General features: G+C 41.2%; 1 protein-coding gene across 1 annotated transcript; it reads left to right on the top strand.

The window, feature by feature from the left end:
- The first annotated feature begins 9 nt into the window (after nt 1-9).
- ADAT2 (adenosine deaminase tRNA specific 2) lies at nt 10-12,702 on the top strand. The gene is made up of 6 exons (XM_061990844.1): nt 10-97; nt 369-473; nt 8,574-8,724; nt 9,306-9,412; nt 11,092-11,164; nt 11,288-12,702. Exons 1-6 carry the CDS (start codon nt 38-40, stop codon nt 11,326-11,328), a joined length of 537 nt encoding a protein of 178 aa, XP_061846828.1. The 5' UTR covers nt 10-37; the 3' UTR covers nt 11,329-12,702.
- Nucleotides 12,703-13,532: the final 830 nt, after the last annotated feature.

Raw genomic sequence — 13,532 nt, 5'->3', positions numbered from 1 at the left:
CCCCGGAAACGCCGCCCGCGCCCCGCCGGTGCCGGCCATGGCGGCGGAGGAAGAGGAGGCGGCGGCGGCGGCCTGGATGGACCAGGCCCTGGACGTGGTCAGCGCGCGGTTCAGGGGCTGCGCCCTGTGGTCGGCACGGGGGGCCGGGGGCATCAGCGGCAGTTTTCGGAAAGTGCGGGCGGCTGCGGCTCCGCTCGGCTCTCCCGCGACGGCAAACTCAGGAAGGGGCCTGAGAGGAGCGGGGACTCCCTCACGGCAGCACGGAGGGGGCGGGAGGAGGGCGTTGGGGAAAGCCTGGCTGTGGCTCCTGTCGTTAACAGTGTCCTGCTCCTTGTCTCTGTGTGTCCGTCTGTCTGCCCGCCCTGCAGGCTAAAGAGACGCTGGAGAAGGGGGAGGTTCCCGTCGGTTGCCTCCTGGTGTACAACGGCGAGGTCATAGGGCGAGGGGGGAACGAGGTCAACGAGACGAAGAACGTGAGTTGGAGCCAGGGGTCTCTGCAGTTGTACGGGGGTGGGGGGGTGGTGGTGTCCCGGCTGAGCCGCTGCAGCCCGCGACCCTCACTTGTAGGGAGCGGCTGCGGGAGATGGCGGGGTGTGTTCGGAGGGAAAATGAGCGGTGCCAGGAGGGAGGGGATAGAAAGCGACAGGGAAGAAGGTGAAGTTGCGTGTGAACTGAAGACTGTCGTCCCTGTAGGGTTTTCAGGTTTAGGACGTGCTCTCTGTAGGCCTTTAAAGTCAGTTGGGAGTTAAGAGTGATAAAAATGAGTTACCCGTGCTCTTTGTTGAAACTCTTTCCAGATACAGGTTGCATTGTTAGCATTCTGTGTGATGTGATAAGGCTGTCTGAAAAGTACTGAACTATATACTGGAAATCCAACTTTGTTGCCTTTCTAGAAAAAGAAGCATACAAATTAAGGAATAAGTAATTATTGGTCTCATTTTGGAAGAGGCAGGGGAAGATGAGTTGTTGAGAAGTTGTGTAGAGTTACTGAATATGTAAGGTGACAAAATCTGATGTGTAGTTTACAAACAAACAAACAAACAAAGCCTGCCTTTGACATAACTGCTCTTTCTAAAAAACACTGCCTGTAACTTTTTGACCTGATGCTTGCAATTTTATCTGTGAAATTGGATATGTGCTGGGAGGCCCGTTAAAGCCAACAAGGATTTTGCACACCTGGAAGTTTTGGATAATGGAATCTTATTGTAGGTTCTAGCTATAGTTGTCACTAGATGTCTCGAATCTGAAAATATAATAAAAGGCAAAAAATGTGACATAGGACAATCCATAATGTATTAAGATAATTGTAATACAACGTGAGAAAACCAGATGACAGAAGCTAGGTATCTCCAGTTAAATCAGTGTAAACTCTTTGATGAAGCAGACACTTCTTGGGAAATTATGCCAGAGATATTAATGCTGTGTGAAAATCACAAGTTAATAAACAGACAGAACATAACTGACAAAACTGATGAGAAAATCAGAAACAACTTAAAAATACTAGGGAAGCTTTTGACCTTTTTGGTGTTAACATCAAGGTTGTCTGAAGGTATGTGCGTCTGAAGTAGCCTGATTTTTAAAATTTGGCTGCATTTTGGAACCATTTTGGACTATTAATATCTTTGAAAGCCAAGCCTTTTTTTCAATTCTCTTGTGGCTTTATCTTCATAAATTCTTATATTACAGTGATTAGAAGTGCTGAGTGTTGCTAAATTTTTGTATCAGATACTTAATTGCTCCATATAGTCTAAAAGAAAATGTAAGCTTGAAAGAAGCATTTGCAGGGAAATGTGAATGCAAGAACTTGTTTTCAGTTTTCTCCTAGTGATTTCTGGCTTTATTTAGGAACAATCCTGGGGAAAAAAAATCTCTTTTTAAAACACTGAGGCAGTTCCAGCAGACATCACAAATTTGCCAGGGTCCATTTTAAAAGTAATTTCTCGTCCCACCTCATGTTAGAGGCCTTCTTCAGAAGACGATTCCTCAGATGGCTAGAAGACATAAAACTTCCAGTCTTAAACTTTTTGTGGTCCATTTATATCTCTCTGTTCTCCTGCCAGCATAGTATATTATTTTACACAGCTGAGATGTATTTAAAGTCATATTTTGGCTTTTGTTTTTCCCTGAGCCAACTTTTTAATCTTCTCTCAGAAGATAAGCTTCCTTTCTGTGTTCATTGCAGGAATTCTTGTATACATCCATTCCAGCTTTGCATCAATCCTTTTTGGAATTCACTTAAGCACAACAGTGTACTGTATTCTAGATAATCTTTCTCTTGTGCCTTGTTTGGTAACAATACTACTTCCCATTCTCCCTGGGAAGTAAGTCCACTTGTCTTTTCTGGATCTTCCTTGGTTTTTTTTAATGCTGCTTTATTATTCTTCACTTGTTTTGTTTGTATTGGGTTCTTTGTTGGTTTTTTTTTTACTCCCATCTGTAAGGCCATCCACCTCCCGAGTGACACTCCAATCCCCTGTCTTCCATTAGCTGCTTTATGTAGATGTTTCTCTGGTTAATGCCAATGTCACAAGGGAAAACGTTTCAGCAAAATTGGGCATCTTTGCTAATTGATTCCCTCTGGACAAATATTTCCCCTTTCAAAGCAACTTCTTTGCTTGCTCACATTTCTTGTGCTATGCTGTTTCCCCTAGACTGACAAGAATTTCAAATGGTGTGTTGTACCAAATGTGTTGTAGAAGTCCAGGTAGAGGAGATTGGTGTTTCTCTTACCTAGAAAAAAACATTTGTCAGAGAAAGTTACTAGGTTAATTTAGTGTCAACTCTCTTATGTAAATCCACATTGTATTATATTACCTTCGATGTTTATTGTGTTGCCTATTTTGCTGTTGAGACTATCCTGGATCTATAGATGTCAGGACTGTATGTCCTTCCTGTTTTTCCTTACAGTGGCATTGTTTGCTCTGACAGATTTCAGTTGCGTGGTACTGGCCCTTGCTGTAAAGTCTCAATTCATTATCTTGTATGCTGTAATTTGTGCTTTCGTACTCTTGATTCTGCCTTTTGACCACATTCTCTGTGTCCTTTGTATTGAAAAGACAAAATACTCATTTTGTTTTGCAGCAGTACTATAAATGTATTTGAGCCTCATCTCAAGGGCACGGTAGTAGCTCCAACTCCTTTCTCACATGTTTTGTCTGAAGACAGTTTTACATTTTATGTAATTTGTTTTGCAAGAATGACGCTGGGTAATTCTTCCTTTAGCTTTTGCTTTCTGACCTCCAAGATGTTGCTTTATAATAGACTTTTTAAACTTTTTTTCCTCCGTGAAAACTTTCTTCCTTCTTTTAGAAAATGGTCATTTATCCAGTTAGATCTGCAGCCTTTCCCTACAATTCTGCCCTTGCTGGGGAATTAAGTTGCCACCAGACTTTGTGTCAAATAAATTCCATATTCTCCTTAAGTAAGTGTCCTGATTTGGGCTAGGATAGAGTTAATTCTTGTGAGGTACCACAACCATTAAGTCCCTGCATCCTCTGATCATACAGATCAGAGTTGGGAACAGGTAGTATCTTCTTTATGCTCTCTTTCATTCTGTTCCTTAACTGCTCATTTTGTCAAAAAGGTTTAGTTGCTGAAAGCTCTCATTTTTATTCAGGTTGTCTCATGTCAGCCTATGTACTCTGTTTCTGCCCTGCACAACTTTTGCAGCGCATGCTAATGTCAGAGATGCTGCTGCTTACTCTGTGGAAGTTATTTGCAAAGTAATTGATCATCATCTGTCTGATTCCCCAGAAGGCTGTGCTGCCGTTCAGTGAGCTCTGGACCAACTTGAGAACTAGGCAGAGAGGAACCTCATGAGGTTCAACAAGGGCAAGTGCAAAGTCCTGCACCTGGAGAGGAACAACCCCATGCACCAGTACAGGCTGGGGGTTGACTCTCTAAATCTCTATCTGAGCAGCTCTGCAGAGAGAGACTTGGGAGTCCTGGTTGATAATAAACTAAGCATGAGCCAGCAATGTCCTCTCGTGGCCAAGAAGGCCAATGGCGTCCTGGGATGCATCAAGAAGAGTGTGGCCAGCCAGTTGAGGGAGGTTCTGCTCCCCCTCTACTCCACCCTCGTGAGGTCTCATCTGGAGTCCTGTGTCCAGTTCTGGGCTTCTCAGCTCAAGAGGGACAGAGAACTTCTGGAGAGTCGAGGGCAAGGCCCCCAAGATGATCAGGGGACTGGAATGTCTTTCTTATGAGGAAAAGCTGTGGGAACTGGAGCTGTTTAGTCTAAAAAAGAGGAGACTGAGAGGGGATCTCATTAATACTTAGAAGTCTTGTATTTGAAAGTTGTATGTCAAGAGGATGGGTGGCGTTCTCTTTTTTTGTAGTATCCAATGACAGGACAAGGGGTAATGGACAAAAACTGGAACACAAAAAGTTCTACTTAAGGAAAAACTTCCTTCATGTGAGGGTGAGAGAGCCCTGGAACAGGCTGTCCAGGGAGGGTGTGGAGTCTCCTTCTCTGGAGGTTTTCAAAACCTACCTGAACATGTTCTTTTGTGACCTGCTCTAATTGGACCTGCTTGAGCAGGGGGTTGGACTAGATGATCTTCAGAGGTCCCTTCCAACTCCTACCATTGTGTGATTCTGTGATCACATTCTCCTGAAAAAAGTTCCTGTTGGAAGAAGGGAGTTTATATACAGCTGTATTTGTTTTGTTTTATTATTTTAGGAGCTTGGCTGTGGCACCAGAATTTCAAAATAGTTAGGCATGTCATTACTTACATCCATTGGGCAATAGCGAATCAGATGTCTGTGTAAAGTGTTCATTTCCAACAGCCTGGCGATACATTCACAAGCTTGTGCCAGTATTGTGTTCCCTCTGTCAGCTCTCACACTTGCTTATTCACAGGCTTGCCTCAGACCAAGTTGAAAGTTTTCTTCCTTAAGCATAATGACCTTGCCCAAGTAGAAATGCCTCTCCCCCCCTTTTTTTTTCATCTTTTTTTCCATGAGTGATACAGTCATTTGCTTCCCACCAAAATACTCTCTGTCCTGGTTCCTTTGTTGGTATCCAGTGCAGACTTCTCATTGTTATACCCTGTTGGGTCATTGTAGCAAGTGTCTTTGCCCAGATCATCTTGCAAATACAGTGTTTGATAATGAAGTATTGCTTGCACTCTGAAATTACCAGTGAAGCCACAAGATAATACAGAACTTTGAGCTTTAGCCCCGTTTATTCTAAATTGTTAATTCTGGTCCGAGATTTAGGAGGTAAGCTTCTCAGGACAGTGATTATATCTTTATTTGTTTATAAAACATTTGCCACAGTTTGGGATGCTATTTTAAGGCTCCATCAAGGGTTTTTCCCCACTGACGTCAGCTTTAAGTAACTTCTTATTGCAACGGCATTTGCCACTCCAACAATTCTCTTTTTCTCTTGCTGCTCTCACTTGCATTCGTTTTCTTGGCTTTAAAAGAGAGTGTAAGATGGGGCAATTTGAGAAACAGTAGTAGGGGTTTACAGAAGCTTGTGAATTGAGTCAATGACTCAAAACAGAAACGATCTTCTTTTGTATATTGTTATACACGAGTCAATAAAAAAGACAATCTAGTCATAGCTCAGTACAAACTAAAGTCTTAAAACAGGCCTAGAAGGTCAGTATTCCCCCAGCCATATCTTGTCTTTAAGAGGAACCTTTAGCAGATTTTTAAAGAAGGAGCTCAAGAAACAAGAAGAGAGTAGTGTAAACCTTCCCCTTGCATAACCTTTCCACTTCTGAGTGGGAAGAGTTTAGGGACTTCCAGAGCCTGAGCCTGTTCTGGATGATTGTTTCTGATAGCTGTCTGTGCACATATCCTCCGTGAATTTGTCTGAACCTTTTTTTGAACTCATTTGTGTTTTTGGCTTCCCTAGCATCCTGTGGCAATGAGTTCCACAATTTAATTATGTGCTTTGTGAAAGAGTACTTCCTTTTGTTTGTTTTAAATCTGCTGCTTGATAATTTCATTGGATGCCTGCTTGTTATGAGAAATAATGAATCACAACTTATTGTTTGCTTTTTCTACTTTTTTAAAAGATTTTTTTAATAAACCTCTAGTCTAGTCATCTTAACTCGGAAATGACTGTATCTGGTGGGGTTAAGAGCCGTAGCGTAGTTAGAAACTGTACAGAAACTGTTCTGTACCTTGGATAATCCTTTCTGGTGAACTTGTGAAATGGTGAACTTGTCCTGGTGTTCCCACATCCTCATGAGGTGAGATAACCAAACCAGTATGTGTTACTGAAGATGTGGACACGCTGGTATCTGGTAATATTCTATGTTAGTGTAATTTCTTTTGTGTAGCTGTCTCCTGTTGCTGCAGAAGCCAATGACTTACATCTTTTCTTGACTTGTACTTCCAAGATCAGCAGAGGCCTGAAAGCTACTGGGTGTATTCAGTATAAAGCAGAGTCACAAGTCAGAAGTGTGTTTTCCTCTGATGATGGTGTATTGCTTATATGCTTTCAGTTCATGTTCAAGAGTAAAAAAGCCAATATGGTATTTATGTCTCTTCTGATCTGAGGGGCATAAAACTGGCATAGCCACAGCTTCCACTTTGAGTTACGGTAGCTGTAGTAGTCCCGAGGCATCAGTTCTGCTGGTGAATGTGGTGCTTTGTATAAGGTGTGTGCATTGAGACTTCAGCCAAGTGTGATCTCATCTAGTCAGCCAAGGAACCTTGATGGCAACATTTCACTAATAGGTCTGGAGGAATGATTTAGATCCATGTTTTTATTCCAAGAGAGTTCATCATTATGTTAGTTCAGATCACAACTGCGCTCATGGAATAAATTTCCTGATTCTGTCTGCCTGCCTTGCTTTGGTTTGTCTCAGAGATGACAAACTTGTCTTCTTTTTGATGAAATGATGCTGAAAAGGTGCACTCAGGGAGCACACCTAATGCACTCCAGCTGTTCCTGGGAATATACTGTCCTTGGCACCAAACCGGAGCCCGGCAGTGTGAACTCCCCTGAGTTGGTGTTGAGTCTTCAGTGTCGTTTTGCTGTATAGATGCACTCCCCTTGCACTGCACTATTTGCTGATGTGTAGGCATAGGCAACGTAGATCTCTGCAGGAGTTTTAAAACATTTTTAAACAGTGCTAAACTTAGTGGTAAGTTACTTATGTCTGAGTCCTTTGCTGTATATTGTAGAGCATCTTACAGTTATCACCTCAGATCTTCACAGTGCTAAAACAACTCAAGTTCGTGTGTTGAGAAGAATTTATCTAAGGTCACATAAAGACATTTATAGCAGAGGTAGGAGTATAATATGGATTTATTCTTAGTGTAGTGCCTGTGTTAAAAATGTCCTTTATCCAGAACAGATGAAAAAGAAGAAAAACTTTAACATCCTTGCTTCAAATAAGCAACAGACTTTGTAACCAGAAAGTCTTTTCATAACTAATACTTTGTGGTATTTTTGCTGTGACATTGATTGGCAAAACACACTGCTGCAGACATTCCAGAGCAATGCTGGGACATTACTCATTGGTTTTGTCTCTCTGCAGTTCACAGAATCTCAAGGGATGGAAGGGACCTTGAAAGACCGCCTAGTCCAACCTCCCTGCCAGAGCAGGACCACTTAGAGTAGATCACACAGGAACTCGTCCAGCTGGGTGTTGAGTGGGTATTCTCTCCAGAGAAGGAGACTCCACAACCCATCTGGGCAGCCTGTTCCAGTTGAAGTCACCATTTCTTCTGTTCAGGCTTTTGTGCCATGCCTATTGCTGTAACTTCTGAGATAGTCATTACTGAGTTACCTTGAATTAAAAAAAAGATAAATCAATATTCTTCTGTCTTTTTGTAATCAGGCATATGCTGCAATCCCTGTCTATTGCTTTGAGGCATTCCCTGTAATTGTGTGTATTCCCAGGCAGCATTAAACCTGGTGCAAACTGAAAAGGCTGTGTCTACACAGCAGGCCAAGCAGTTCCAGAAGCATACTGAAATTATTGCTCATTCAGAGTATATTCACTCTGTGCAGGCACAGTAACATTGCCAGAGTTTGGAAAAGGTACTAGCTAGGAGCAATTTCTTAATATTTCCAGTGAAAGTGAACCCAGCCTGCATTCTTGCTCTTGGAAGCGCAGTGGGCTAGATCAGTCGTTCTGGTGAGCTGTGTGTGTCCTTCAAGCCTCAAGGAAAGCTTTCATGTCTTGACTTGCTAACAGAGGGAAGAGAACTTCTGAGCAGACCCCTCTGCTTAGGAACAGGTAGAAGGAAAAAAACTGCTCTGCACTTGTGGATCTTGTGTCTACTGCAGATGAGATTGAGGTTGAATATCTTCTTTCTTGGGCTGAGGATTTCTTCTGCAGTTTGGCTGCGTGAAATTTCTTTTGCAACTTGAAGCAGCAGAGGTGTACTAAGAAGAATCTTCTCAAGAAAGCACTATGTTACTACTTTAACAGAAGTGAAAAGAGTTGTGTTATTAATAAATTAGATGTCAGGCCATCGTGCCTCTGACTTGAACGAGCATTTATATGACATCACATTTTATTTCATCTCTATCTGTACAAGTGAGAAGCTTGAAGCTGTGAATCAATGCAAACTTGAAGAAAATGTTTGTTTTTACCTTCTAGGCTACTCGTCACGCAGAAATGGTGGTAATCGATCAGGTCCTTGACTGGTGCAAGGAACAGAACAGAGATTATACAGAAGTGTTTGCACAGTCGGTGTTGTACGTGACTGTAGAGCCTTGTATCATGTGTGCAGCGGCCGTGCGATTGATGAGTATCCTTTCATGCTTGTCCATGCCGGGAAACCGGGTGTCAGGACCATACTTTTTTGGCAGTGAGCCCACAGAGGATGACTCTACACTGTCAGGCAAAGCCAAGAGGGGTCCCATCTTATGGTCTGAGAGTCTGCACCCACCTCTGTTTACCCCCGGTAAAGAGACTGGACTACGAAAGACAATTGGTGGGATTATGACCAATTACGATTTCCCTTAGGGATGTAAAAATACATCTCAGGGACGTCTGTTATTATGTAAAATGAGCTCAGCTGGGCTCTGTTTTCAGTTTTGAATGTTGTAACAATCAGTAAACCATGGCCATGTGAGCCTCTGCTTAAGGATTCGTGCTTCTTTTCAGAGGAAGGCTGGATGTTCATCTTCAGAAAGCATCTTAGATTATTCACAAGTGAGTTCTGATTTTATGAGGGAGGAATTGTAGTACAGACTAATTTGTTTGAAAAGTACAGACTAGTTTGAAAAGTACAAGCACATTTTAGTGAAATTTAATGACTACTTAAATCAGGCTACTGTATTTGCTACTTGCTTTTCACTTTAACTTAATACCTTAACTCATTCGCATAAATTCCACGGGTCGTATATGGCTGTCGAAATGAGCGTTTTGGAGGCTGTGGCTCAGTTTTGAGCATCTCTTCTGACGATATGGTAGACACAGGAGAACCATTTCAAGTACGCTGTAAAATGTTTTCCTTGTTTATTTCAGCTGGGGTACTGTGCCCTAGCTTCATTGCCATGATTTGAAAACGTTGTGCATAGGTTTGATGATCTTTCATCCAAGTCCTCTTAAAGTAAACTTGACTTAACAAGAAAATAACGTTAAAAAATTAAGTCTGGAAAGAAAATTGAGGAAAAGCCTTATGCCAGTCCTAAAATATTTAAAAGGATGCATCAGAGGTGAGGAGAGAATTACACCTGTGGAACAAGGTAAGGAATAAATACATCAGAAAGATGTTTAATACTTAGAAGAGTAATGTATGTGTCAGGAAGAGATGAGGGAAAAATTGTTTTTAAACTGCAGAATGTACAAACACAATAAAGATCAAGTAACAGCAACTTACCAAGTTACTGGTTTGTTTAGATGAGCCACTGGAGTTGATTGTATTTTTGGTCTCCGTTTATCCCTATATGAGATAAAAAGCATCAGCTTACACTTCATATAGTTCAAATCCCCAAATACATACGTACTGCAGAAGTAGCAGAGGAGATATAGTTTGGCTCTTGGGAGACTTTCTGTGCAGTAAAGATAGTGAAGGACTGGAAGAGTGGCTGGGGAGAATGAGGCATGTTTGTAATTTAAGAAAGGCTGAACGAGTTTTCAGTGGAGGTATAGTGCACAGAAATGTAGGTGGTTTACAGCATGATACTAGTATACCTATACATTCGTATAGATAGAGAGTATAGCATCATACTTACTATGTTACAAGCAGTTGTAGATGATCCTGCCTTATGCAGGGATACTGAGGAGGATTCGTGGAGTTATTTTCCACATTTTACATTTACGGTTTTATCATAAATAACCCCTAAAGGCACCAAGGCTCAGAAGGAATTTCAGTCAGCAAGACGATACTGTTTGGCAGTCCAGTGTAAACATACTAAGCATCGTCCTGTCAGGGTGATTGCCAGGCTAGCATCTGAATTAATTTTATAGTCAGTACTGGAGGAGTGTTCATTTCCTAACATTGGCATCTGGTATTTAATTTTTCTATAAGTTGAGAAGAAGGAAAGAGAAGATTCTTGCTACTACAAGTCCTGCCTTTATTTCTGTAGGCAACTGCAGTGGGGTGTATAGGTCTACTTCATTATTTTCTAGGGTGGGTGGAGATTCATTTAGCGTTAGTGACATTTAAACACTTTGTCATTACTGTTCATAGATAGGAAAAAGATTTTGGAAGGACCAAAAAGGTCTGAGAGGTAGGTGACTGTTAGGAATAAAGAGTAGCTGTGTGGACAGATGTTCTCTGGTAGGAATCTCACCTACAAATACTTAGATGTACGTCTCTTGCATTTCCGAGTGCTTGAGGAGTACATAAAGTAAGTTGGAAACAGATTAATAAGAAGGAAATTGGGGCTTGCATAATTTTTTACTAAGAAAGTTTATTTTGGCTAACTTTTAAGTTCTCAGGGAAATTATTTACCCTATTAAGCCTCAACGTAGTGTTTTTCAAACGTATTGGGTCTCCAGCCTGAAAAGGACGTTTCCTGAGCCCCAAATAGTTAAAGGGCCCATGTTAAATCAGTGGAACAGACAGCACAGTTGTTTACAGTTATTCTGTACTTAAGTCATTGCTGTGAAGCATGGAATAGGTTATTCTCAGATTTGCTCATGATCATTGTTCTAATTTGAACAGTGCACTTCTGGGTATCGCGCCAAAGAAGCCGTGGAATTGTTAAAAGCTTTCTACAGACAAGAAAATCCCAATGGTAAGTTTCATGTTAATGGATCCATTTTGAACCCAACCTAATTTAAAAGAATGCTAGCGCTGGTATTACTGTAATTCACTTCTGATGGTTTTTTTCTCTCGCCTTTCTTTTTCTTTTTGACAGCACCAAAATCAAAAGTACGGAAAAAGAACAATCGGAATTAGCCCCACACTGGCAGGAGACAGCAACTTACCAAAAAATGATACGTGAAGGTTTCTTCAGCATCCTTCTTTCTTAAAATGTGCAGGCCAATGAAACCATGTCTAATGTTCTGTTATTACTAATAAGATACTTCTTGTTCCTGTATTTCTGTGTATGTGATTGCTTGTTACCATACATGATGTAACACAAGTGTAAGTGGCTGGTTTTAGAAAGAGGGACATTTATGATTCAAGTTCACTGGTTGACAGCCAGATGAATCCACTGAAATGATGCCATTCCATACAGTATGTTCTAGAATATTTTCTTTCCTTCTATCTGTGGAGAAGTGTCGTGCTTTTCAACAGCAAGTGTTTACTTAGGCAAGTAAGTCCCTTGGAAGATTAAGTTTGTGAGACCTTCACGGTCCTCCTGTGTATATTTAATCAAAAGGCAAGCTAGAACATAAGAGGTTCCAAACAAACAAAAGGAAGAGCTTCAGTGTGGGGCTGACAGAGCATTGGAACGGGCTGCCCAGATGAGTTATTGAATCTTCTCTGGAGACATTCAAAACCCATCTGGATGGAATTCCTGTGTGATCTACTCTAGGTGGTCCTGCTCTGGCAGGGGAGTTGGACTAGATGATCTTTTGAGGTCCCTTCCAACCCTTAAGAATCTGCGATTCTGTGAATTGTACAGTCCTTGAAGACTGTACTATTGTAATGGTTCTTCATGGTTTTTACACTCCCTCTGGCACAAGCCAAATTTTCAGGCATAACTTCTGAAAGTCACATACAAATGGAGGCAGGTAGATGTGCAGAATCACACCTTTCTGTCTGTATGTGCTATTGCTTAACAAGCTTTAGGAAGCCTCACTTGGATGCACAGTATCTTCATATCAAGTTGGAGAGAAACTCTACAACTCTTTGGACGGTCCACTCCTCTCGTGAATGTTAGCATAAGAAATGCTTTATTGTTAAGAATGTGCCAAGAAATTGTTCTCAGCTACTAAATTACAGCAACTGAGATGGGCAGATACATGTGAAAGCCAGGAAATGAAATTGGCAATAGTATGAAGAAAATACATTTGAGATACTTATCTTTTTGTAGCATTGGCTAGCTTCATCGTTTCTGTGTACTTTGCCTGGCCATGCAGTACTGGATGATCCAGAAGAGGGCCTTATAGTTCCACTAATGAATTAAGAATACAAATACAGTTCAGTCTTGATTACATACCTCTTAGTGGATACTCAAGCATGAAACTCTGCACTTAATTCAGCTGGCTTTCAGGAACTTGAGAAGTGCCCTAACTTTTTAGGTTTTTTAATGTAAAAGAGTGGTTAGAATTCTGTGATTATAAAAACTGAATACAATTAAACCTTTTTGATATTTCAAATAAATGCTTTCAAAAGTGTTTTTGACAAGAGCATTAAAAGCATTCCTCTGTCACCGTTGCTCCTAATAGCTTAGAGTTTGTATTTTGCATATTTACTTACTGTTTAGGAAGTTTTTACCATAATGGCCATTTTCAGAGTTTAGAAATAGCATCCCCTTAAGCCCTTTAACTGCTGTCTGTGACAAATCCTATTGTCCTGACTGGTACTTAGGGCACTCTGAGTCTTTTCCTTTCCATAAGCAAAAGAAGTTATGACTGTGTTTATCGATTTCATCAGCTTCAGAGTCCAAAAAGAAGGCTCGTGAACAAGAGAGCAAAGCTGTAAAAGCTGTTTAGGAAAAGACTGGTTTTGATGACTGCAATGGCTTTATTGGAAAGAAACAGTCACACCTGTGGCTAAAATGTTTGACTGGTGGTATAAGACATTTATCTATACAGATATGTACATTCACTTCTCAGCTGCACCGTAATTTTCTTACACGTTGAAGTCACTGAAGTCCAATTTAAAGGAAGATGCTGGACTTCTCTCACATCACTGACAGTAGAAATTGGAGCCTAGTGTTTTGGACCAGGACCTAAACCTCTCAGCACCTCTTCTTCTGCAGAGGACTTAAAAACGCTTTGCTTCCCCGTTGCCTTCTTGTAAAGGAGAATGTTGTTAGCATTTGGCTAGTGTGCCAATAGGAGCCAAGTGAGTCAAAGATGGGTGGTAGTAAGGCAAAACACTTTTTAAAAGCCATGTCTAATTCTGCAATTGTCAAAAGGGAAACAAAAATATTTTGTAACAGGAGTTAGTGGTAACTTGTCACTTAAAACCTGTACAAAGCCAAGGGA

This window comes from Colius striatus, chromosome 2 (assembly GCF_028858725.1).
Source record: "Colius striatus isolate bColStr4 chromosome 2, bColStr4.1.hap1, whole genome shotgun sequence".
Lineage (NCBI taxonomy): Eukaryota > Metazoa > Chordata > Aves > Coliiformes > Coliidae > Colius > Colius striatus.
The sequence above is the reverse complement of the archived record's forward strand: the minus strand, read 5'-3'. Positions and strand labels throughout refer to the sequence as shown.

Excerpts from the sequence above, each read along its gene's own strand:
- ADAT2 (XM_061990844.1), top strand. The coding sequence starts at position 38 with ATGGCGGCGGAGGAAGAGGAGGCGGCGGCGGCGGCCTGGATGGACCAG. Across the intron at positions 474-8,573 it reads AGGTCAACGAGACGAAGAAC|GCTACTCGTCACGCAGAAAT; the intron begins GTGAGTTGGAGC and ends TTTACCTTCTAG. Across the intron at positions 9,413-11,091 it reads ACACAGGAGAACCATTTCAA|TGCACTTCTGGGTATCGCGC; the intron begins GTACGCTGTAAA and ends TAATTTGAACAG.